The sequence below is a fragment of the Aythya fuligula genome, chromosome 10, assembly GCF_009819795.1.
Source record: "Aythya fuligula isolate bAytFul2 chromosome 10, bAytFul2.pri, whole genome shotgun sequence".
In the NCBI taxonomy this organism is placed as follows: domain Eukaryota; kingdom Metazoa; phylum Chordata; class Aves; order Anseriformes; family Anatidae; genus Aythya; species Aythya fuligula.
The window spans coordinates 14,860,697-14,883,753 of NC_045568.1; the positions used below are offsets into that span (position 1 = coordinate 14,860,697).

The window sequence follows — 23,057 nt, forward strand, 5'->3', positions numbered from 1 at the left end:
AAAAGTGAGCAGAGTGGTTCAGAGCAGAGCTGCTGGGAGTCGCTGCAGCCTGGAGGCACCGCCGCACCTTCTCCCCTCTTCTCTCATCGATGGGGATTAGGAGCAAAAGCGCTGCCGGGACAGAGGAGCTGAGCAGTCTCTGTGCTTGGCAAGGCTTTCTGTTTATTTGTTTGCTCGTCATAATTAGCGGCTGCACAGTTCATGCAACAGGGACATTTGGCCTTACCTGTAGCTTGTGAGAAAGCTCCTCATCTGGTAGTTGAGGATTAGCCAGTTCCAGGTTCTGCCTCAGATGCTGCCGCTGATGGAAACACTTTCCATTGGAAATCCAGAGCCCTCAGGAGGGCCAAGCTCCTTCATGGGCATCTGAATTTTTGAATTGCACCAGACATCCCAAACAGATTCCCAAGGCAGCTCAGCACCCTGCATACTGTCCACGTGCTTGTAAAGCTGCCCTCTGGCTCAAGATGTTGGTGGCAGCCACAGGGCACATCAAGTTCTTCTGAAAATTAGTGCTGTAGGTGATGACAGTAATCATGACCTGTTGCAAAATAACAAGCTCTTATTTGTTTATTTCTCTCTCCTCTGATGCAAGCTTTCAGTTTTCTGGTGATTTTTTAAAATTATTTTTCTTCTCAATGGACACACCAGTATAATGCTCCCAACTGATTTGTCTTTTAGGATTTCATTGTGACAGTGGTCTTCTCATTCTTGTGGCTAGTGGGCTCATCTGCTTGGGCTAAAGGACTGTCAGATGTAAAGATTGCGACCGACCCAGACGAGGTGCTATTACTGATGTCAGCCTGCAAACAGCAGTCCAACAAATGCTTGCCTGTTCGCAGTCCTGTTATGTCGAGCCTGAACACTTCTGTTGTAAGTGAATTTGATTGTTTTCACCGTTACCTTGCAAATGTACTTTCATCTCTTTCACCCGTGTGTTGATCCAAATTAGCTAATGTAAACCTGTTAGCTGAAATGCCATCAATGGAAATAGGAGCTTGCCGCAGGGAAAGGCAGAGACTGACTCAGAGCAGGTGCTGTGGAGCAGCAGTGGGATGGGTGTGAAGGGCAGGAGCTTGGAGGAAGCAATGTGCCTTTCCAAACAAGTCCATCAGCCTGCTTGCTTGTAAGCTGCCCAGCTTCAATGCTTTGGAAAAGGAGTCTGTGCTGTCCTTAAGGAAGGAAAGGTTTTGTGCCTGACAGATTCCTTTTAAAATCCTCAAAAAAGAGCAATATAGATCAGTCTCTGTGCTTAAATGGCATGTTTAAATGTCATTTCAGTATTTAGAAAATGTTTGAAGAACAAAATAAATTATTTAAAGTCAGCTGAGCAATTAATTTCTCTCTTTTAAAAATATTTCCTTCCCATTTTATCTTTCCAATGTTTCTTTAAACTAAATTATGTTCTCAAACAACAAAAAATTAGAGGAAAATGCCAACCTTATTCTAAAACAGCAGGGGAAATGCACTTAACCTAGCAAGCTAGAGCTAAGAGAGGTGAATTTAGGTGTTTGTTCCACAGCTGAGGAACCTTTCTGGCGGATTTGGGGAGAAGGACTGACTGGGAGCAGCCCTGACTTCTCCAAGGACCATGCAGGGTCCCAACCATCAGGCTGGGCAGTGTCACCACAGCTGTGGGGTGACGAGATCCTTTTCTCTCCATCCAGGTCTTTGGATTCTTGAACTTTATCCTGTGGGCAGGCAACATTTGGTTTGTGTTTAAGGAGACGGGCTGGCACTCCTCGGGCCAGCGGCACCCTCCAGACACCATGGAGAAGCAGTCCAGCAGCTACAACCAGGGTGGCTACAACCAAGACAGCTACGGGCCGGCCGGGGGCTACAACCAGCCAGGCTCCTACGGGCAGGTGGGTGACTACGGCCAGCCCCAGAGCTACGGCCAGAGCGGGCCAACCTCCTTCGCTAATCAAATCTAAGGTTTCACGCAGCACAAGCTCTTACATCCCTCACACACAGAGCGTTTAACAGGTCTCGAGTTTCAGCAGCACCAGGTTTTCAAGGGTTTCACACAAATTAATACTACAACACAGTGTTCAATGTCGATTGAAGATCTTGCCCTACCTTTTGAGGTGGATGGGAGGTGGCCTGTGGCTGGGGCTGGCATTTTTAGCCCCTGACTAATGTCAGGAGTTGCACATTGCAGGTGGTGACCTGGAGTCCGTGTTGTAGTATGTTCTGTAGAGATAACTTTATGGTAGTTTTGTATGTGTTGAGATGGTAGAAGCATTTTGTAGCCACAAGTCTGTAGTATTTAATATGCATAATATAACTGAATTTCCTTCTGCATTTTGGTGACAAACAGAAGTGTTTTACTGTTATTTCTACTGATTATTCTGTATATCCATGCATGTAACATTTTCAAAACTGCCTGTCTGTGACTCTTTGGAGCATTTGTTTTGATTATATCTTCTGTTTCTTAAGATTTTACTATTATTTCAATTAACCAAGTCATCTGTAATTTAGTGCATGGATAAGCAGTTTCATACTACCAACTGTCTGGACTGTGAAAATGGAACTTCTCAATTTCTGCCACTACACTTTGTTAAATGTCCGTTTAAAAGAAGTATGCATCTTTTATATATTTTGCAGAGTTGAATATATGGCTTACCCAAGTTCTGAATGCTTTGTAACAAAAATGTTTTTCCTTGAAATGGCATTCAGTAGTATATATGGTACCTAACCAATGTTTATTCCATTTAACTGAGCTAAGTATTCATTCTATAAATCACTATTTCTATGGATGTTTTGTGAATCTTTTAATGTGAGCTGTGGAGAATAAGGACCAAGTAACTGTGTTATATGTTTACAAAGGTATTTATTTAACTAAGATAACAGAGGTGCAGATATCAGTATACAAAACCACCTGAAGATGCCCTGTTGCTCAGTACAGCAAAACATGAAAAATGCATGTACTGTTGTGACTTCACAAAGCATAAATATTCCTCTCTACCCTCTTCTCATAAGACAGTCTTTCTATCCGTGCTGTTCAAAGATTGTTAGATATCCCTCTGTTCTGTTGCTGCTCTGAGCGCTAGCTTGGTGCTACTGGAGAATGTAACTGGATTGACCAAATAACCCAAGTTCAGAGGAACTCACCCTAAAATAGCCAGAGCCAGGTTCTTAGCCGGTTCTGATTTCTCCCTGGAAAATTCAGCCTGTCCTCACTATGGCATATGGGATGCATTGACAGAAATTAAAGCCTGAAGCACAATGTACTAGTCCAAACTGATCATCTGCATTTCTAAATAAAAGTGTATCAGTATATAATCTTATTGTATGAGCTGTAATGTTGAAAGCATATTAGCTTAAAACAGCTTAGTTTCTTCTATGATTGTTGTAACCAGTTTATGGCTACTCGGTGGATGAATCTATATTGTGATATCTATTTGACCCTAATAAAGTTATTGCATACAATGCATGTTTTCAGAGTATGATAATATTAAAATGTCACTGCAAAATAACTAAGAAGATGGGTAGAATATTATCTCTGTGCTTGACCTTATTGGTCATATTCTCACTGTTTTCCAACACCTTTATGAGGTTTGTTTTAATGTTTAGTGGAGTACAACACTTCTACAGATACTTGTCATTAAAGGTCACTATCACAAGTTTAAACAAAAATTAAACTGCAATTTAATATCTGCCCACCTCTATGCCTCTCTTTCCATCCGTCAGTAGGACTAGCCCTGTGCTGTGCTAACTGCACCAGTTCTGTGGATTGCTGGAAAAGCCGTTTCTCAACCCTAAGAAAAGACAAACTTGAATAACTAAATGTCCTTGTATTCCAAATGGGATCAAAATCCAATTTTCTGGGTCAGTGAAAAAAATTATTTTGGCTTTCTGTTCTTTTGTTCCTTCATTTTTAAGTTTGGAAAAAGTTATATATAGGCAAGTGAAAAGAAATTGAAATCTGTGCTTGTGGGGAGGGATGGGAATGCGCTGTAAGCTCTTCACATGTCATCCTACTTCCCCTCAAATCATTTTATTTTTTTTAATCCACTTTGTATTTGTTGATCAGGACTATCGTAAACTGTGTAATCAACGCCTCTCTCTTAGAAGTAGAGGAGTACGCTTTTTGCGTGATCCAAATTTTTCTTCATCAACTTTTCCACCTAGGTGATTAGGGTCCCATTTCCAAACTTTTCTATGCTGAGTGTCAGAAACTTGAGTTTTGCTGAGGTTTGTTCCTGCGTTTCCAACAAGCTGAAATTCTTGTGTGACCATGTGAGCACAGGAACTGCAGTATAAGACCAGAGGTGTGAGACATTGACTTATTTTGGGTATTACTTGTGTAACTCCTAATCTGAGCAAAGATTGTCTCAAGAAGAGCAGAACTGGTGCTACAGTTGACAAGAGTAGTAAAAAAGGTCCATGTTTTCATGAAAGACTTGCCTTTTGCTTTACTGATTGGTCACAGGTACACTATTACCTTGCTGCCACGCAGAACAGATGAGCTGGCGGTTGTCCGATAAATCCTGAAGGGACTAGTCTTCACTGTGAATTAGAAGGGATGGAAAATCTCTTCATCTACAGCTTTTCAGATTAATATACTCTGGCGGCAGCACAAGTGAAAACAAAAATGATACATGTACTTGTCTGTGTTACATAAGAAAATGTTTCTGAATGCTTCCTCTGTGTTCATCTGGATTCAAGTCTTATCACATCCTTTTGCAATCGCTGAGGAATTGGAAGTTTATTTGAACTGGGAATAGTGACTGTACAGCAGAATGTCAAGCAGCAAGACAGCAAAGACTTTATTTGATGTATCCTGGTTTTAAGACAAATAGCTAAGTAAACTCTAGCATCCTCTGTGAAACTGCTGCTGGCAGACCGATTGCTTTTCTTCTCCATCATTAGTGAGTATCTCTGCCAGTTAGTTAAGCAACTAGGTCAGCCTGGAAAAAAAAAAAATATGTTACTTGAGCTTCTGTGCTGTCCCTCCTGTTTTCCCATGTGTTTCTCTTTATAGCCCATTTCTCAGTCACCCTGGATGGGAGCATATTTGCTTTATCAAGTGATCAAGTGTAGTGCTGAGGAGGAGAGGCAGGTACCTCTATGAGTGCAACAGGGAGGTGGGAGCACAGGACTTTCTCTCTGTGTGCCTCCCAGCCCAGCAAGAGGTATGCTCACATCTTGTTTGGGGATTTCCCCATTGCTCTTGACTGCGGAGGGAAGGATGTTGCAGAGCTGCAGCCTCATCCCCTCTGTGGGATGAGGAGAGGGGCTGGAGAGGGCAGGGAGAGTGGCTTTGGGTACCAGCTGCCTCTGCTACCTGCTTTTCTTCCTTTTGGCAGATCAAAATCTGCATGTATGTGAACGGATGGGCTACTTACCTTATGCTCTCCTTGGCTTAGCTATTTTTTTCCAGGATTACTTTCTATTCCCTCTTGCTACTAAACCCAAGAGCTTCTCCTCCTGGAACTTTCTAAGAGCAGCAACAATCTGTGTTTCAATATTAATATCTGGCACCAATTGTCCCATCATCCATCAGTGCATACATCAGTGTGAAGATTTGGATTTTTTTTAGCATTTTGCTATAACATTTTAGTAGTTGAGCAGGGGGAGCATCCCTTTTGTCGCATTTAGCAACCGGTTTCTTTTCTTACATTTTTATTGTTGTGTCTTTCTTTAATAAGATTTTCCATTTTTAATGAGTAGAGCTGCCTTTTTAAAGTCTAATCGTCCTTTAGTAAAATGTGTCTCAGAGGGAAGGTTATTTGGTAATAATATTTTCAGACTTCACTCTGAAAATGAATGCTATACCAAAACTGTTGGGATCGTGCCTTATATCTTTTTCATGTTAGATCTTCAAAGGCAGCAAGGGAGCTGGTTGCCTGCATGCCAAGGACCCCCGTGGCCTCTGAGCTCCCCAGCAGCCCCACGGGAAGCACGAGCAGATTTCGGCCTGTGCTATGCGCCACATCTGAGAAGTGCCTGGGCGTGCGATGACAAACGATGTTTCCCTGCAGACAGCCTGCTTCTAATAGCTTTTCTTAAATGGCATTTTACCTGCTCTGCCTCAGCAGTGGGATTCATTAACATTTTATTCGTTCGTGGCCCCAGAGCTCGACCCCAGGCTGAGCGCCACACACCATCTCCTGCGTGTGGTAGGGAGGTGGGCTGAGGTGTCCATGCCTCCTGGATGGGGACCTCTCCTTGGTCAGTCCTAGGTTCAAGTTTTGCACAGGCTTGCGTTTTGTTTTCTTCTGGATGCTTAGCAGCATATGAGCTCAATAAAGGCAATCAGGAAGCCTCAGCAGGAGGCTGGTGTCAGCTTTACTCTCCTTCTGTTGAGCTGCCTTTTTTGTTTCCCTCTAGAGACAAAGTGTCCTTGTCTCCAGGTAAAGGTTCCACCTGGAAAAGTCCCCAGAGCGGGCTGCTGTGGTCCCACAGCCACCACAGTGCTAGGATTGAGCCCACAGAGCACCGGATGGTCCTGGTTCAGCCTGCACAGTGAGACCTGGGGGCATCGCATGGGGGCTTCCCATTCCTCACCCATTGGGGGAAAAAATTAACATTAGGTAAGATCAAAAAGACCACGTTCTGGTCACGAAGAAATCAGGCTTTTAGCATCCTGGGTGCAAGTTAGCAACACTTCTCCTGCAGCTCCTGGGAGTTTGCAGAAATGAAGGCTGGCTGGAAAATGGCTCAAGTGCCTCTGCAGCTTTGGGCACTCCCTTGTGCCACCGCCCCTGCCCCAGCACGGGCAAGCTTACACCTGCCTCTGGCCGCTGTTGTAGGGGCATCACTAAGGGAGCTGGGACTCCGTGCACACAAGTGTGTTGCAACATAAACTATACTGAATGGCAGGAAGTTCTTAGAAGGGATGGGAAAACTCTGGGAAAGTACCAAAAAGGAAGGGGAGGCAGAGGCTTTTTGCAGCGCTTGCAAAATCTGAACAGAACTGCATGTAAAGATTGTGTAGCCGTAAGCATCAGGTTGCATATTTTGTGCAGACAATATTGTTAATGTGTGAAATGTGCTAAAAATTGCCTGATAGAAGCACCTGGATATCTCAAACATAAATAGAGTGGATCAAAATAGATACAGAACAGATGGCCCCTCTCCCTCACACCTTGCTGACCAGAATACTGCACCAACACACACAGCCAAAATCTTGCTGTCTTCAAAGCTGATCAACGCTTGCAAAAGCAAGGGTTATCCTTGTGCTACCCTGTCTCTGTAATGCACTAACGCTCCTGTGTGCACTAATTAATACATCCTAGAGAGATAAAGTTTCCCAGGCTTGCCTGGGCTTGCTAATGCCCCAGCAAAGGAAATCATCTGCTCTGGAGAACAGGCTCCCAAAAGTCAGTTAAATGCAAAAAAAAAAAAAAAAAAAAAAGGATTAAAATTGAGCTGAAATCTGATCTGCGATGGAAAGAGCCCAAAGCCCAGGGAGCTGGCTCTGCTCGGCAGCTCCCAGCACAGCCTGGAGCTGATAACCACGCAACAGGGGCTGTTCCTTGCTCTCGTTTTTACCTCGGATGCTGAGACCAAACACCACCAGGATGGATTAACCAGGATGTAAGGCTTTTCATGCCTTCTTGTATGGTTCAACAGATGTAAAAGGGAATTATCACTTCAACGTGATATCAAGACTTTTTTTTTTTAAGAGCTTATGGCAGATTACTAAGCCTGAATTCTTGTTTAATTTTAGTGTGTTAATTGATGGGATAATGAGCATTGATTATATGTGTTTTGGCTGCGTCATTGCAATTATAGGCTCTGTTTTATTCATGAGCCAGTCCTAAAGAACGCACTAGAGATCTAAGACAGCTTAAACCTCTCAGAAAAAGGCTCTGAATTGTTTGAGTAATGACACTCTTAGATGGAAAATTAAAGGTTCTCTTTTCCCATGCTTTTTAAGATAATTAAAATCCAGGAACAGTAAGGTGGTGAACATCCTTATTCATTAGCCTTCAGTAATTTAGCTTCTACTAAACGAGGAAAACATTTTAATTCTCTAGGCCATCTGTTGCAGTCTCCTTTGCGTGTCCTGTTACATAAAGTCTCATTCTGGGAAGTTTTGACATCGCCTTGTATCCTTTCCCCAGGAAGGATGTGCTGGATGAGGTAGCTGAAGACACCACCTTTTAACAGCCCCCCAAGGATGAAAATAGCCACTTGGTCCTCTAGGTCACTGTCACCCTGTCTGGACACCTCTTGGCAAAGGATGCGCGGCAAGAACGTGCCCAGAGATGGGCGGCGTGACAAGCTGTGTGTTTTCTGGTAGCGATATCCATGCCAACAAATAACAAAGTTCATCAGAGCCCTTCCAGTTCCTCCACTGCGCGGCTGCTCTGCCAGATGGCTCGGTGCTGCTTTTGGAGGCAGGCAGTGTCTGCTCGGGTAAAAACCGAAGCCAAGGCGTGGTGTTGGGCGCTGCCGTGCTAGTAGCTGGGGCACCAGCAGAGCTTTTTGTGCTGCTCTCCTAGGATGATGCTGGGTCAGGATTTGGGAGACACCTGGTTTCCGACTCTGCCTATAGGAGCAGCTCTCTTCACAGCCTGGGGCAAGTTACTTTATCCCACACCAGGAAGGCTTCTGATTAAAATGATAATGGGTGCTGCTTTGGTGGCTGAGTTAGTCCTGGTACAATTTTACATCCCACAGATGTAAGGGGATTCAGGCCCCATCCGAGTCTGGTTTGTTTCTAATAAGTTATCCCAGAAAATAAAGAGCAACTCTACCTGCCAACGTCACAGGGGCCGTTCAGACCCACGTACTTGCTGGTCCCGTGACCAGCAGGTAGCACTTACATTATTGATGGGGCACGGCTGCAGGCAGGCTGCTCGCACGGGGCAGAGCCTGAATCCACCTGTTTGCTGTTACTCCAGTTGCTTAGAGATCACAAACAGCCTGCCCTCACGATGTGTGGCTGCAAGGCCAGCGTCCCCAGCACAAAGCACTACTCCGTCAATCCTGCCTCCCCCCAGAAGAGCCCTCCAGCCGCGGCAGGGATGCCCAAGCGGTAAGTGACTGCTCTGCTCTTTGCATCTCTGGTGATTTGTTCGTGAAAGGCTTTATTTGGATCTATTTATCTGCAAAAATGTTATATTTATTATCAATGTCTGCTCCCAAGTGGGAGCACCCCTGGGCAGGGGATGGCAAAGCCCTCTGTGCTTCCCTGGGGACAGGCTCAAAACCCAGGAACTTCTTCAGAACATGAAAGAGCTCCAGGAAGAGACTTGCCGCAGGCTGCAGTGCCTCTCTCCAGTGATCAAGTTATTTAATTATCATCTCTAATAAAAACTCCAGGCTACTTGCTTAGGTTAAGAACTGGGAGCTGTGTGATGTTGTGTGCCGCTTGTGAGGGATGTTGATCTTCCTGCTGTGAAGGAAAGAGAGTCTCCTTTGGGAAGCCTCAGGTTTCTGGGGGATTAAATAAAATAAAAGTGAGGAAGCTTATTATGGAGAAACTATATGCTTGCTCAATTCACGAGGTGATAACTGTGTGTCCTTTCTCTCTCCCTACCAGCATGCCTATAGCCAAGCAGCTGGCATCAATAAAAGGTAAGGGGACCCTTCACTGCCCCTGGATGCCCCAGCATTCATCCATGGCTCTTCTGCTTGTCTTTCCCTTAAAATCACAGCCCAAACCACCTCTGGTACCTGCTGGGAACTGTGGGCTGGGAAACTAAGGTCTTTAGGATGTGGTTTAGGAGGGGATGAACCCAGCCAAATATTTCAGCCCAAATCCTGAACACACTTCAACACTGGTGTGCAGCTCTATCACTGATACTCAGACATGGGCACATCTATTGGGCCACGTTTCCCCTGCTGGAGGGCCCTGAGAGTCCCCACACACACAAGAGGTGTCTGGAGTGGCCTATCCCCATGGTGCAGCAGGTCCCCAGAGGGGACAGCCAGGCAGGTCTCACCCCCAACCCTGTGTCCCTGCCGGCTCCCACCCTGGCCATGTGAAACCTGCCTTCGGGTGTGTTTCCACGGGACAGGAGGTGTGTTGCTGGCCCACTCCAAATAAAATCTAGGCCAGGTCCTCTGTGGGTACAAACAGTTTCAGGCTTATTAACTTTAATGGAACTACACTGATTTCCACCCACTCAGGATGTTTCTGACACATTCCTTTCAATTATACCTCAAACACTGCTTTTTCTGATAGGCTGGCAACATTTTTCCCCCTAGCTCTAGAAAAAGGCTCAGACCTTGAAAAAGCTGTTGCTACGGCTGCGCTGGTGTATAACAACGCTGCTGACCCGGAGGGCAAACTCAGCAAAGCTGAAACCAAAAACCTGCTGCAGACCCAGTTTTTGAGTTTCATACAGGTAAGAGTTTGGGTGAGCAGGCATCTCAGGCTCTGTCTCACTGCTGTGTGTGCATCCATCCATGGGGTGAATTGGTAAAATGTCTTTGGTGAATTAGTTGCTTAGCGCTGAGCCTGAGTCTGGTGTGGGGCTAAAGAGGAGCATCAGCAATAACCCACTGTTGATGTGCCTGTTTGTATTGTTGCTGGAAAAGGAGGGCAGTTGTAAGCAAACAAAGAAAAAAAAAGCTCATGTAATGACAAGTATTTGTGTGTTTACGGGATAAGAAACCCATTGCATTTAATTAGGGATTTGGGAGTTTGCCAGAACGCTGACCCCATGCTACAGAGCCATGAGCACCTCACCATCCATCGCCCTCCCTCCAGTAAAACCAGCAGCCAGCTATGGTGGAAAACCAGTTACATAAGTACTGGTGGCTGCAAACTTCTTGCTTTTTTTTTTTTTCTCCCTTTCTAACCCAAAAGAGAACAGGAGTTTTATCAAGTGGTAGGAATGCTGCAGTTACCAGCTGCATGCATCACTACCAGATTTGCAGTCGTGATCAGGGATCTTCTAGAAGATGTATTCTGGATCCAGGAAACTTTGGGGACTAGTTGTTTTCCTGTCTGATTACAATAATATTTCTGTTTGAGTTTCTTGGGATAACTTTAGAAAAACTAATGTGCATGTGAACATAAAACCCTGAATAGGAAGATATGAAACAAAAAATGATGCTGCTTCTTTTTTCTTTACAGATGATACAATAAAAAAGGAATGTAACGTCTTTTTTTTTTTTTTTTTTTTCCTCCATTTAAAATTCTCCATAGGGCCAAGAAAACAAACCAAAATACCAGGAAGTAATCTCTTCCCTGGATGAGGAGACAGAGAACAAAATTGACTTTGAAGATTTCATGATCTTGCTGGTCAGTCTCACTCTAATGTCTGACCTGCTGCAGGAGATCAAAAACATGAAAACCACTAAATGACCAGTGCTTTAAAAGAAGAAATAGCTTTGCACTTTACAAGGAAAGCGGGTGTGAAACACGCACAGAGATAACACCGAGTGCCTGAATCCCCTCTGCTGTTCCCTTTCAAATGGAATAAAGTCTTGTCCAAACCCTCCTGACCTCACTTCTGTGCAGAGGAAGTGCCCGTGGGCGGTGTCCTGGCAGGAATGGCTATGAAATAGGGACGAGGGCTTTGTGTCTGTCCCAGGGGGCTGAGCCTGGGGCCAGCTCTTGCCCTGCAGCCCCCAGGGAGGTCGGTGGAGCAGCACCCCTGCCACTGCCACCTGTGGGGCAATCTGCTGCAGCCTTCAGTAAGAATTGAGTTTAGTCTGTGTGCTTTTCAACTAAGCCTTCTGAATGGAGCTTCATTTATTTATTTGTATCTCCTCCTCCAGCTGGCCCGTTCAGTGAGCGATCACTGCGGAAGGAATTTCCAAGTCCAGCCTTTGCAATGCGTCCTTGGCAGAGGTGTGTTCGTGTGTACAGAGGGGTGACTTGGTTCAAAGAGTCAGTCAGCTGGGCCCGTTATTTTCTGAAAATGTGAAGAGGAGAGAGCAGATAAGGTCAGGACCAGGGGAGGTGGGAAAAGGGCAGCTAATGAAGTGCAGGTGTTAGAACTGGGTGGGATCCACCACCCTGCTTGGTTAGGGCCAGGGCCTTGGTGCCAAATGCTCATCATCCTTGTGTTTGTTTTGGTTCCTTCCTATAAGGTCCTGGCTCACAGCCAGCATTTACCCCCCTGTAATAGTACTCTGGGGCACAAAAAGCATTCTCATACCCCAGTAACAGAGCATCCTCCGTAAGAATTTAGCAAGCCTCTGGGCAAACCAGCAAAATAGTGCAACTCCTTTCCTTTTCTCCTCTCCCTTGCTGGAAAAGGTGACATTAATTTAGCTTTGGTACATAAAAATATATATAAAACAGGATGGGATGAAAACCTTCGGTGCTAAAAGAGGGAAATTAATGTTAGCTGAGTAACCAGATTTAACTCCTTGGCATGAAAAGGTTCTTAGTGTTTGCAGAAATGAAGAGGATGTTTTGCATTGGATTTTGGTCAAGCTGCCGTAGGAGGACAGCAGCCAGCTGTTTGGAGAGAACAGGTCTGTGTCTTTCTGCAGCTTGGGAAGGAGCTGAAAGAAGTGATGTGAATGGGTTTGGGAATGGAGCTCAGCAGGGAAGGGGCTGGTCCCAGAGCAAGGGCCTGGCCTGAGCTGGAGGCTAAATATTCACAGATCAAAGCAAGGCCTAATTCTGGTATCTTCATCCATGTGGGCATCAGAGATTTGTACAGTTAATGTGTCCCCAGTCTCTTCCCTCAGCCCCTTGCTTTTTGCCCAGGCAGAAGATCTGTGGAAGCTTACAGAATAAGCAGATGCTCCTTCTCCAGGATAGAAAGATTGAATGCAAGAGTCCCTAGAAGGCTTTTCCCATTACCAAAGTAAAGAAATCGTGGCATAGCCCTGAAAAGCTTGTTTGAGAGCCACTGATGACTTTGAAAACATGAATTTATTAATATCCCTCTGTTACAACAAAAAGGCAAAAGGAACAATATTGTGAAGCCAATTAAGAAAGTGTTCTCTGAAATCGCTAAGGTCCTAACACAGTTTCTGTTATTGCTGAAACATTTCTTAATCTTGCGTGACTTGAATTAATGACTTCAGAGCCTTTTGTCAGATCAATTCTCTCTGTCATCTCGCCATGTGCAAACCCTTCGTATTCTAATGCAGTCCCTGTTGTGCACTAGCATCCAGAGTGCCTGGCTTCCATCAAACGCCTATTGTGCACAGCACAGCAAAAATCCAGAGTAAGAAGTAAGTCCTCGACAGCATAGATATTGAAAGGGTAGGGAAAGAATCAGAGATGCAGAGAAACCAGTGTGTGCTCGGTGCGTGTAGCAGAGCTGGAACTGGGTGCCAGTCCACACTGGGCTTCCCACACCAGCCTGGCTGGAAGAGCTTCTGAAGGAAGGGAATGGGATGTGCAAGGCTTGATCCACACCTGCCCTTGACAGTCCTGCCTGATGCTCAAAAGCAGGGTGATGCACTTGGAAGAGCCCCAGCATCTTCTTACAGGTAGGAGTAGGCAGAAGTTTGCAACTTGGCTGCGGAAGGTGCTCTTTTATTAGCTCAGACTATTTGTGGCTGCCCCGAGCACTCTCAGCTGACGGCTTTGAAGCTGATCTGGCGTAGACAGCATGTCTGCCTTCATCCTTGGGGAGCTGGCTAAAAGCTTGCTTAAAAGGCTACTGTTGTGCTTTATTTTGTTCCTAGCTCACTCCTATTGGAAGCGATGGGAGCTCATCATCGATTTCTCATAGCAGAGCCCACGCAAGTGCTCAGGAATCGAGCAGGCAGCTAAATTGATGAAAACTACAGACTCTTCTGCAAGTGTGAACATCGTATCAATATCTGATCCCGCTCCTAGAAGTGAAGGCAGCATGAAGCAGCTAGTCAAAACCTGACCTCTGTGGGCCTGGGCTGGGATTTTTACAGCTGTACTGCTCAGGTGGGCTCTGCAGGCTTTGGATCTGTGTCTCAAGGTCTGTTCGGAGGAGTCTGAGTCATCTCTGCAGGTCTGTGAGCTTTCAGATGACTGCCAGAGGAGAAATGGGGGTCAGGAGGGCTGGGCTGAAAGCTTCAGCCTCAGATCTTCAGCTTCTGGTTCCAAGTGTTGTCTCAGAGAGACAGCTTCATTCTCGTACTCTGATTAGCTCACCTAGAGCTACTGCTTCTCCCCATGAGGCTTACTTTGTATCTGGCTTTAGTACAGCCTGCTGGACTTGGAAGGTTTTGAAAATCTGCTTTAGCCGAACCACTGAGGTGCTCTCCCAGGGTGCAGGGGAGCTCTCACAGCCCAGCCTGCTGACTTTCGGGGGGTGAAGCACAGCAGAGTGTTGCACAGAGAGCTTTCTGCCAGGACCCTGAGGCCACACGCACTGTGCCAGCAAATTTTCATAAAACTTTTAGGAAAGAGAAATATGTTCCCCAAAGGGCTCGCTGTTATTGCACCTTCAGTAAGGCCTTCTGCCCGGGACCTGAAACCTTGCCTGCTGAGGGACATGTTGCTCCATCCCTTCTCCCCTCAAAGCATTGTGTTACTTTTTTATGTAAAACAAAATTTGTCTGGGTTGCACGTCCCCAGCTGGGTCTAGTTGTGTGCCCACAAAAGCACCTTGGCAGCTGCCTGCCACGTGCGCTCCTGCTATGATTTCCACAGGTCACTGTGGAGGGGGCTCAGGTTTGCATGTCAGCCTACCAAGACAGCAGTTATCTCCTCTTCAGGAGTGCTGCCCTGACTCAGAGAGGTGCTACGTGGTGCATACTCTCGGGAGCTCGCTTCAGAGCGGATGAAAAGCTTTGTCTTGGAATTATGTTCCTTCCGAAGTGCTATAGTTTGTGAGCCACCAAGGAGCACTCTGAAATGCCTTCTGGAAAAAAGAAAAGCTCTTTGTTTCAGGCTCAGTCAGGGAAGCTAGATAAAGAAGAAATGGTGTGTTTTTTTATGGCTTGCTGAACTGACAGCTTTTAATTCCTGTGCTGACTTTTACTGCAGCCAGTGCTTTACAAGGTTTCCAGCAGAGCTACGTCTCCTCTCCTCTCCTTGCTCATCTGCTGTTCCCTCACCCTCCGAGTGTTTATAGCCCTGGTCCCGAGTCCTCCTCCAGCAAAGGTAGACAGCAAATGATGCTCAGCAGCCAGATATATCGGGCTGTCTCTCCAATCCCCAACTGCACAAATCAGCCATTAGATTTAGATAGATTCAAAGCCACGGGACTTATCTTTTATTCATTATTATTGTAGGAGTGAGTTTATGTTATGTGTAGCCATAAAAAGTGCCAGCCCCAACCTCCCAGGCATACTGAGGGGGTGAAACCATGCTCCCCCAAACTGAACCAAGTCCAGAGTTGGGTGTCTGTAGCAGAGGCTGGTTGTGCACAGCTGAAACGGTGCCTCGTTTGTCATTCTTCCTTTCTTTCCCCTTCACCCTTGATCTGGCTTTCTCAGCTGCTATGTGCTGGATTTTGATGGTCAGAGCTACACAAGGCACAGCACACGCTTCTGTGAAGCTGCTGAAATCGATGAGGCCAGGACCTCTCATTGGAGGAAAACCGCTCCTCAGGTGGGATGGTTTTCAACCCTCCAGTAAAACCAGCAGTTGGATAAATGCAGAAGTTCATCAGCGGGCAAAACCAAGCCTGTGTTTATCCTGAATGATCAATAAATGACATCTCAGGACCTCAAGAGCTTCCCCACCCTCGCAACCCACCAAAAACGAGCAGCCTCTGGGCACCCTGCTGTCACCGGAGCAAAAGAGAACAAGTGTCACAGTAAGTGATCCTTAGTAGAAGTCTTGCCTTACTGCATATGATTACTGCGAGGCTCAGTAGGTGTTAGTCAGTGTTACAGAACAAACTTTGAACTCCTTGAAAAGGCAGCTAAGGCCAGCATAACTTTTTTGTCTGGATAGGTCGACATACACCAGCCCTCTTGAGTCTGTAAAGCAAAGCTGGGTACTGCTGGAGATGAACCGAATATTCCTTCAGTGGGAACAAGTAAAAATATCTACAGCCCAGCCCTGAGACCTTTCATTCTCCTCCAGCAGTGGTCCAGAGCCCTCCAGTCGTTTCTCTGTTTCCTTTTTACAGGAGTACAAGCATGGTTTGTTTTGATGCTGGGGGAAGTCTGTGCCCAAAGCTGACCTATTTCCCGCATCTGCAGGTGGATTATCCTTGAGCTAGCTGTTCTGTGCTTGGGTCCAGCCTCCACCTGATGCTCTTTTGGGGTTTGTTTGGAAACCACGTGCACTTACAGAGACACACAGGTTAGGCTTTAGATGTGAGAGTTTGTTTCTTGAGAGCTGCAAATACTGCTGTGCTTGACAGGTATGAAAACCACGTCAGGGACAGACCACTGGAGGTGGAACATCCCCTTTCCTCAGACACTGCAGTTGGTGTCACCATTTCCTTGGGTTTGTGCCTGGCTACAAGGATTTTATAGGGTTTTGTCTAATTAATTAAAGAAAACAAATTGCAAAATTACCTTCTTATTAAACTGCTCTCACTACGGAAATAAGGCTGATTACTTCCTTGACAAACTTTAATTAGGCAGCTACAACAAGCTGTAATAAAGAGCACAAATTAAAAAGAGATCATATTAAAGGTGGCTTTGTCAAATCCTGTATTAATGCTGGGCAACACACACAGTGATTAAATGATATGGAGAAGCTCCTCTTTCCTACCCTGGTAAAAATCTATCATATTCCTGGAGGAAGAACAGTTTATATAAAAACATCACATTAATAGCCGACTCATCAATGAGTGTTTAGCAGCAGTTTCTTTCCATCAGCAGCTCTTAACTTGCATTTTTTTTGAGACTCAGCCTTTACAATGTTCTTTATCTTTTCTCTAAATTTATGCTTGTACTACACATGACCCAAGGGTACTGCAAAGCCTCTGAGAAATAGAGAAGCTTTATTACCTGCGCATTTATTCCCCAATTTGTCTTTCCTCTTCTGGTATTTTAGTGCTTGGATTCAGCTCAGCTGAAAACAGAACACAATTTGAGAGCAATTTGCATAAGAATTGTAAGCAGAGGCCCACACAAATTAGGCATTAATTAATGAGCACCTAAAGCCTTCTGCTGAATGCACCCTGAGGAGAAGCAATGCTGAGAGTGCTCAAGTATATGTGAGGGAAAGAACAGGTAAGCATATCAATAGAACAAGCAATGCTTAATTCTTCTCTAATATTTATTGTAGCCCTTGGGAGCAGAAGGGAGCTGAGGCTCTTTGCTCCCAGAGCATGGCAGGAGCTGCCCCTGCAGCAGAGCTGGGTTAGGAGGAAAGCTCAGTGTGTTTCAGGGAGCAGCTGGGAAGCTGGGCTGGGCTTGATGTTGGAGGCTGTGGTGTGGCAGAGGTGATGCCCTGGTGCCCTGAGACATTGGATGTGCGCTGGAGGAGACAGGTCTCTGCTGCCCAGTGAGGGATCCAGGGGGGTTACCCACCATGGGGTAACCTCTGCTGCTGGTCCCTTCCTGCTGCTCTATGTGACACAGCTTCCCCCGGTCTGCTGGGTGCTGAAGCCAACAGGTCTCTGCACCCTGGCTCCTATCCCAGAGCTCTCTTGAAATCCAGTATTGTGGAAGTCATTCCTCATGCCTGTAGTGTTGATCTCGGTGAGAGCAGGGGCATCCATCAGCAGCAGTTGTGAAATATGCTCTTCTGTTTGTGAGCTGAGGACTAGTTTCTTTGTGATAAGAGTGTGAAGAATACAAACCCATCCATTTTCCTAACTTGGTTTCGTCTTCTCTCCTTCCCTGCTAGTTAGAATCCAAAAGACATCAAATATTTAATGAAGGATGTTTTCTGATGTGTTGTTTGTTCAGAAACTCCTCCACCTTAGAGTCCATAAATTTATAGAGAGAATAATGAGGAAGGGGGCCCTGCTGACAACACAGACTTGCTGCTTTGCCTTTTTTTTTTTTTCTTCTGTAATACACTGCTGCATTGTAACTGCATCTCCCTGAAGGTAATTACCACAGAAGCCATCAGCTCACTCTCAAGAGATGCCTGTTCACAGGTGTGCATGGTGGGAGCCCAGCCCTGTCTTCCATGTGATGTGCACACAAGTGAGCTCTGAGACGCTGCTCTGAAATCAGGTTTCTCAATTACTCATTAGTTAATGGCTCCTTGGGGAGGGCTGGGCTGGGACTGGGGAACCTGTCTAGTGATACAGGACCAAAACCATAAAGGTTTTATGTGAATTACAAGAACAGAGGCCGCTGGTGCTGCGCTATTAGCCCAGCCACCTCCTAGCTCCCAGTGCTCTGCTGGTAGATGTTTGCCTGTGCTCATGGTGCAGGCTGCAGACCCTCCCCAGTGCCCACCAGCTGGGACAGCCATCCCACAGCACACGTACCACCCCATTTCCAAGCCTCCATGCATGTCGGAGCCCAGCTCCTGGCTATCTGTGACCATGGTGCTTGGGGAGCCCTCCTGCACAGATCTTGTCCCATCCACTCCCTTGTGTGCCTGGTGGCCAAAGTAGCCAAAGCAAAGCTGCACAGAATACTTAAGCTCTTTTCCAACTTTTTCTTTTTTTTCTCTGCTTTACTGCAGGGCTCTTAATTTGATGAATTCATGTAAGACATGCTAATGTAGCAGTAAAGACAGCAGGCAAAGCTCTGTCTGCTGATCCCAGACACAACAGACTTCAGCTGCACCGCTGAGCATGGTGCATGCTGATACCACTTCAAAACTGCCATAAAGAGAACAGCAGTGTCTGTGTCTCTGAAGAAGGCGATCGTGGCTTTTCGGTTCTCTTCTCCCCCTGTGAAAGGACTGCAAGCAGTTGTCTGTGCGACAGGAGAAGGCTGCGGGGCTCTGCTCCCAGGTGCTGAGGGCAGGCCTGCATTCTACCCACTGGTACAGCCAGGTCCTCTGCTTGGTGCCAGGCTCTTTTATGCCTGAGGATATCAGGGGGTGATGCTGTGTGTCTGCAGCTCAGTACAATACAGCCACTGCAGTGTATATTTTGTGTGAAGTGTAGCAAAAAAAAAAAAGGCTGAGACCACTTCTGACACCACCACAGAGTCTGTGTCAGGCAGAGGTGATGGATATAGAGAAATGTTGCTGTAACTATAGTTATACATGTATACACTTCTTCTGTTTGACTTTTTCTAGTGTTATCAGTCCTTGAGCAGCTCGAACTTCCCACACTTTACCTATAGAAATAGAGGTCTGTTACTGGGTTACAGAAAACTCGCTTATTGTGTTTCCAGAAGCAGTTCTCCTGTGGCCACTGGGCATGGCGACGTGTTGGTACTTCCACAGCACACAATAATTGTCATGGTTTGCATGTTGAGAAGCAAACTTACAGTGTCACTGTCTGCTTGAACTTGCCCACAGCGTGTTCTCATGTGATGTAGATTGAAATGAAGCCACCTTGGGATGCCTGTGCCTAGAGAGAGCAGCTCCAACAAGAGAGGACAAGATTGCTGGGTTGCTATTTTGAAAGCAATTTTTTTTTTGCTTAAATTTTTGCTCTATTTTGATAAATGACCTGACTGAGAGTGGCTGTCTGCTCATATAAGGAGCATTTAGTCATGTGGCATAAAGCAGCATATCTAGAGATTAAGGTGTGTGGTTTTGCAGTGCCTAAATAAGTCACAAATTAGATATTCTGTGTGGCTGCTCACCCCTTGTGTGCAGCACTCCAAGTGATTACTGCTCTCCTCTTGGTCTAATCAAAGGTCCTCAGCTCAGAGCAGGTTTCTAATTGAAACACTTGAGCACAACATATCTCACTAAATTAAATAACCTTTACCCAGACAAATCACTGTGTAGTTTTGAGTCTCATACACAACAGATTTTGCACCTACCCTATGTATTACTTTTTTTTTTTTTTTTTTTTTTTTCCCTTCCTATCTCTGTAAACAACTTCTCCTGAAAGGTAAATGCTAATAACCTGGACTCTGCAATATTGCATCTTCACACAGCCTCTTTCAAGATACCTACTAAAAATTATAGCAAGGCATTTAACTTTAGATGAGATGCTTGGACACACTTGTGCTGGGAGAGAGGCTGCTCCTTGCCCTCCCGGTGGTTAAAGTGAATTAACTTAGCATGCTCTAACTTAGCTTGGGCTCTAACTCACATCTAAGGATGGCTTTGAAGGGCTTGTGGGCTTTCTTCCTCCCTCTGTCAGGGGCAGGGACATCTCAATCTGTTGCTGAGCTGCTGCAGCACACAGCTGAGCATGTAAAAGCATGGCAAGCTGGCTGGATTTGCTGAGCTGGGGCTGCAGCCCCAGTAAATCAGAGCTGGCTGTGCATGCATGCAAGCATTTAAAGTCACAAATGCAAGCTTATGGCTTGTGCTGAAGATACGCAGCCATGCTGTCATGCTGCCTTGAGTCTGCTTGTGTTTTAACGCTGCAGCCAGAAGACAGGCTTTATAGGTGGAGGTCAGTGGTTAAAGAGCTTATCCTAAAAGGATAGTGAAGCAGATCTCTATATGCAGGAAAATATTCAAATATATGGCTGGAAAAGGTGCATAAAATTGTGTCTCAAAAGAGATTCTCTTTGTGAGGTTATAGGAGGTGGGACCTTGTGTGGAAGGGGTCAGCCCCGTTCTGCCTCTTTAAGAGCTCAGCTGTTTGTTGTCTTGGGAAGAGCTGCTGATTTCTCTCTTTCTCTCTTGGTTCCTGTATAAAAGTGAACCAAAGTGGTGTGTGGCCAAGGCTGTCCCAGAGAGCAACCTGCCCAACCCACGTTTCCTCCCTCTAACAGAGCAGAGGGAGCTGGGCTCACTGCCCCTGCCTTGCCACCGTGGCCATTTGCCATTTGCCCAGCTGGATGTATCTGGGCAGAAATGGTGTTACTGGAGCCTGCAGGGCTCATCAGTGCTGTCTGTGCTCCTCTGTGCAAGGAACTCTAATGCTCTGGATAGCAGCAGCACTATTTTTTGGCCAGGCTTTCCCCAGGATCATGACAGCAGCACCACGGGCTGGAGGAGAAGTGCCATCCATCAGTAACGCGGTGGCAGCTATTGATGGGAGCTGACACAGCCAGGTGATAAGCTGCAAATTAGATCTCTTTCTCAATAAGCAGTCATTTACAAGGCACTTTTGTATCTTTCTTTTTTTTTTTTTTAAAGTGTGATCAACAGCTCATCACTTATGGATGGGTATCCTCCAGACAAGGGACTGCTCACAGACAGTTCACTGGAATTGTTCCTGCTTTCTGGTTTTGATCTAAACCATCCGCTGATGAATTAGAAATATTTTTAAGGACAAGAGGATGGTCGATGCCATATTTCTGGGGTAAACTTTAAATAGGGAGGCATGTGTTAAAACTCATGGACAATTTGTGAGCATCTCTCAGACATGCCAATCTTTCCTTGGCATCCGAATCTTCCTTAATAATGAATAAAGCTGCTGATATCCCCAAACAAATGTGAGCCTGGAGTTTGCCAAGGGAACAGATGCTGAGTTGCATCCCATTGTATGGTTAAAATCCCCAGAAAAGGCTTCTTAGAAAAACTACTAGCCACATAAAATTGTTCTTGGGGTGAATGTGAAGGGGACATGCAAGTATCCCCAATATACTTTGCAATGGTATAAATGAAATTAAAAATCTGTTGTAACAGCTGATAATCTCTGGAAAACAGCATCAAAAGGAAACAATTGGTCATCTTTGTGCTGGCTAGTGTTTTTTCATGGCTGCCTTGCAAGCTTTTTTTGGTCAGTCTGCATCCCGATATTGCCCCCAGTTCATACAGAAACGTGTTAGCTCATGGGCAGAGCTTGCTGTGTGCCAAGGTGTGCTAAGTGTCACCCCTGAAATCCAACCAGGCTGCCTGGGGCTCTGAGTGTGCACCCTGTGTCACGGAAGGATGAGTCTATATTTCTTACTTAAAGCAAGGTGTAAAAGAAGTTGCAAGTGCCTCTGGGGTGGTGATCAGGGCTGCTTTTGCCTGGCTGTGATTCACCCCTGCCACTTCTGAGGAACTGCACTGCACCCGGCAAAAGCTGTGCATTTTTTAATCATGATAACTTAAATGAAATTAATGCAGTTAATAGGCTTGTTATCTACTCTTTTTAATAAACTCGGCTTTCTAAATGGCACGAAGGACCCCACTGTGTCAGACGTGGTAGAAGTTTACCCATGAGATGTGACCAATAGCCCCTCAAGCAGTTGTGAGAGGGTCTGCTAATTACAGCACTGATGGAACTTCTGAAATGTAGGGGTTTTGTTTCTTTTCTCAACCTGATACATGGGCTGCAGAGCATCACTCTGTCACGATGCTGAAATGCAATTGTATTCCCCCACACATGGAAATCCCTGTGTCTTGGCTCCTCCTGGAGCTCTGGAAGCTCTCCCTTCTGACTGCAGGGAGAAAGCAGAGCCTGGGGAGCCTTCCTCTGGTGCGACGCACCTCGCAGCCCCTGCCAGCTGGATGACAGATGTTGTCACCTTGATGTTCCAGCTGCAGAACTTGATGATTTTGTGTGTGCGGGGGGAAGCTTTTTATTCGCATTGATTTGTTTGCTGTGTTTTAAAGGACTACTGTAGTTCAGTGTCTCCTAAAAGATGAAATACTGCTCGTGGTGCATCCTAATACCCAACCCTTATGCTCGTTTCCATAGGGTACTGTTTGCTCAGGAAAATGGGATAGTAAAACGACAGACTGTGCTTGAGTGAGCTATTAGGAGAGTGGAGCTGTATCAGAAAAGTTGTATGGGGATGTGGGAGACTGACGGCAAACAAGGCTCTGGTTGTTCATAGGAACTTCTTCATCCGAGATTAATGACAGGAGGTTACTGGCATCTTGCTCCGTACCCTTTTTTGGCTCTGGGACACTTGCCAAAGTTTAGACTCCAGCTCTGAGTGTTGACAGGCGGAGAGATCGCTTCAAAATGTGTTATGGACATAATTAGTTACTGTTATCACAGTTTTCTTAATTAGAATATCATAAAAAGGGGAAGTGTGATGATTTACATGGGGAAGATCAGGAGAGCAGCGATTCTAAAGGCCAGAGACTGAATGTCAGATAGCAGCAGAAAGGTTATCTGCCTTTTGGATGAGCGATGGTGCTCACCTGGGATGTGCAGAGGGATGCCTGGAGGTGCTCTCACTGGGCACTCAACTTTTTTTTTTCCCCTACTTTCCACTAACTCAGCCAAATTGTGCAAGCCTTTGTTCAGCAATCGCCCATCCATCTCCTGCAGAACGGCTCACCCCTGCCAGGATCCTCTGCAATGCTG

General features: G+C 45.8%; 2 protein-coding genes across 2 annotated transcripts in view; both read left to right on the forward strand.

Moving 5' to 3' along the window:
* Positions 1-3,436, forward strand: part of SYNPR (synaptoporin) — a 36,881-nt gene extending 33,445 nt beyond the window's left edge. Inside the window, exons 4-5 of the mRNA XM_032193901.1 lie at positions 682-873; positions 1,668-3,436. Coding sequence (XP_032049792.1) covers positions 682-873; positions 1,668-1,934 — 459 coding nt within the window. The 3' untranslated portion in view covers positions 1,935-3,436. The remainder of the gene's footprint in view (positions 1-681; positions 874-1,667) is intronic.
* Positions 3,437-8,891: 5,455 nt separating this feature from the next.
* On the forward strand, positions 8,892-11,272 carry SNTN (sentan, cilia apical structure protein). The gene is made up of 4 exons (XM_032193902.1): positions 8,892-8,992; positions 9,500-9,534; positions 10,168-10,307; positions 11,114-11,272. The coding sequence occupies exons 1-4, from the start codon at positions 8,892-8,894 to the stop codon at positions 11,270-11,272; spliced, it is 435 nt and encodes a 144-aa protein (XP_032049793.1).
* Positions 11,273-23,057: the final 11,785 nt, after the last annotated feature.

Bases quoted from the DNA above. Each gene is read 5' to 3' on its own strand.
- SNTN (XM_032193902.1), top strand. From the start codon at position 8,892: ATGTGTGGCTGCAAGGCCAGCGTCCCCAGCACAAAGCACTACTCCGTC. The intron at 8,993-9,499 runs GTAAGTGACTGC...TCTCCCTACCAG, and splicing joins GCGGCAGGGATGCCCAAGCG to CATGCCTATAGCCAAGCAGC. The intron at 10,308-11,113 runs GTAAGAGTTTGG...AATTCTCCATAG, and splicing joins AGTTTTTGAGTTTCATACAG to GGCCAAGAAAACAAACCAAA.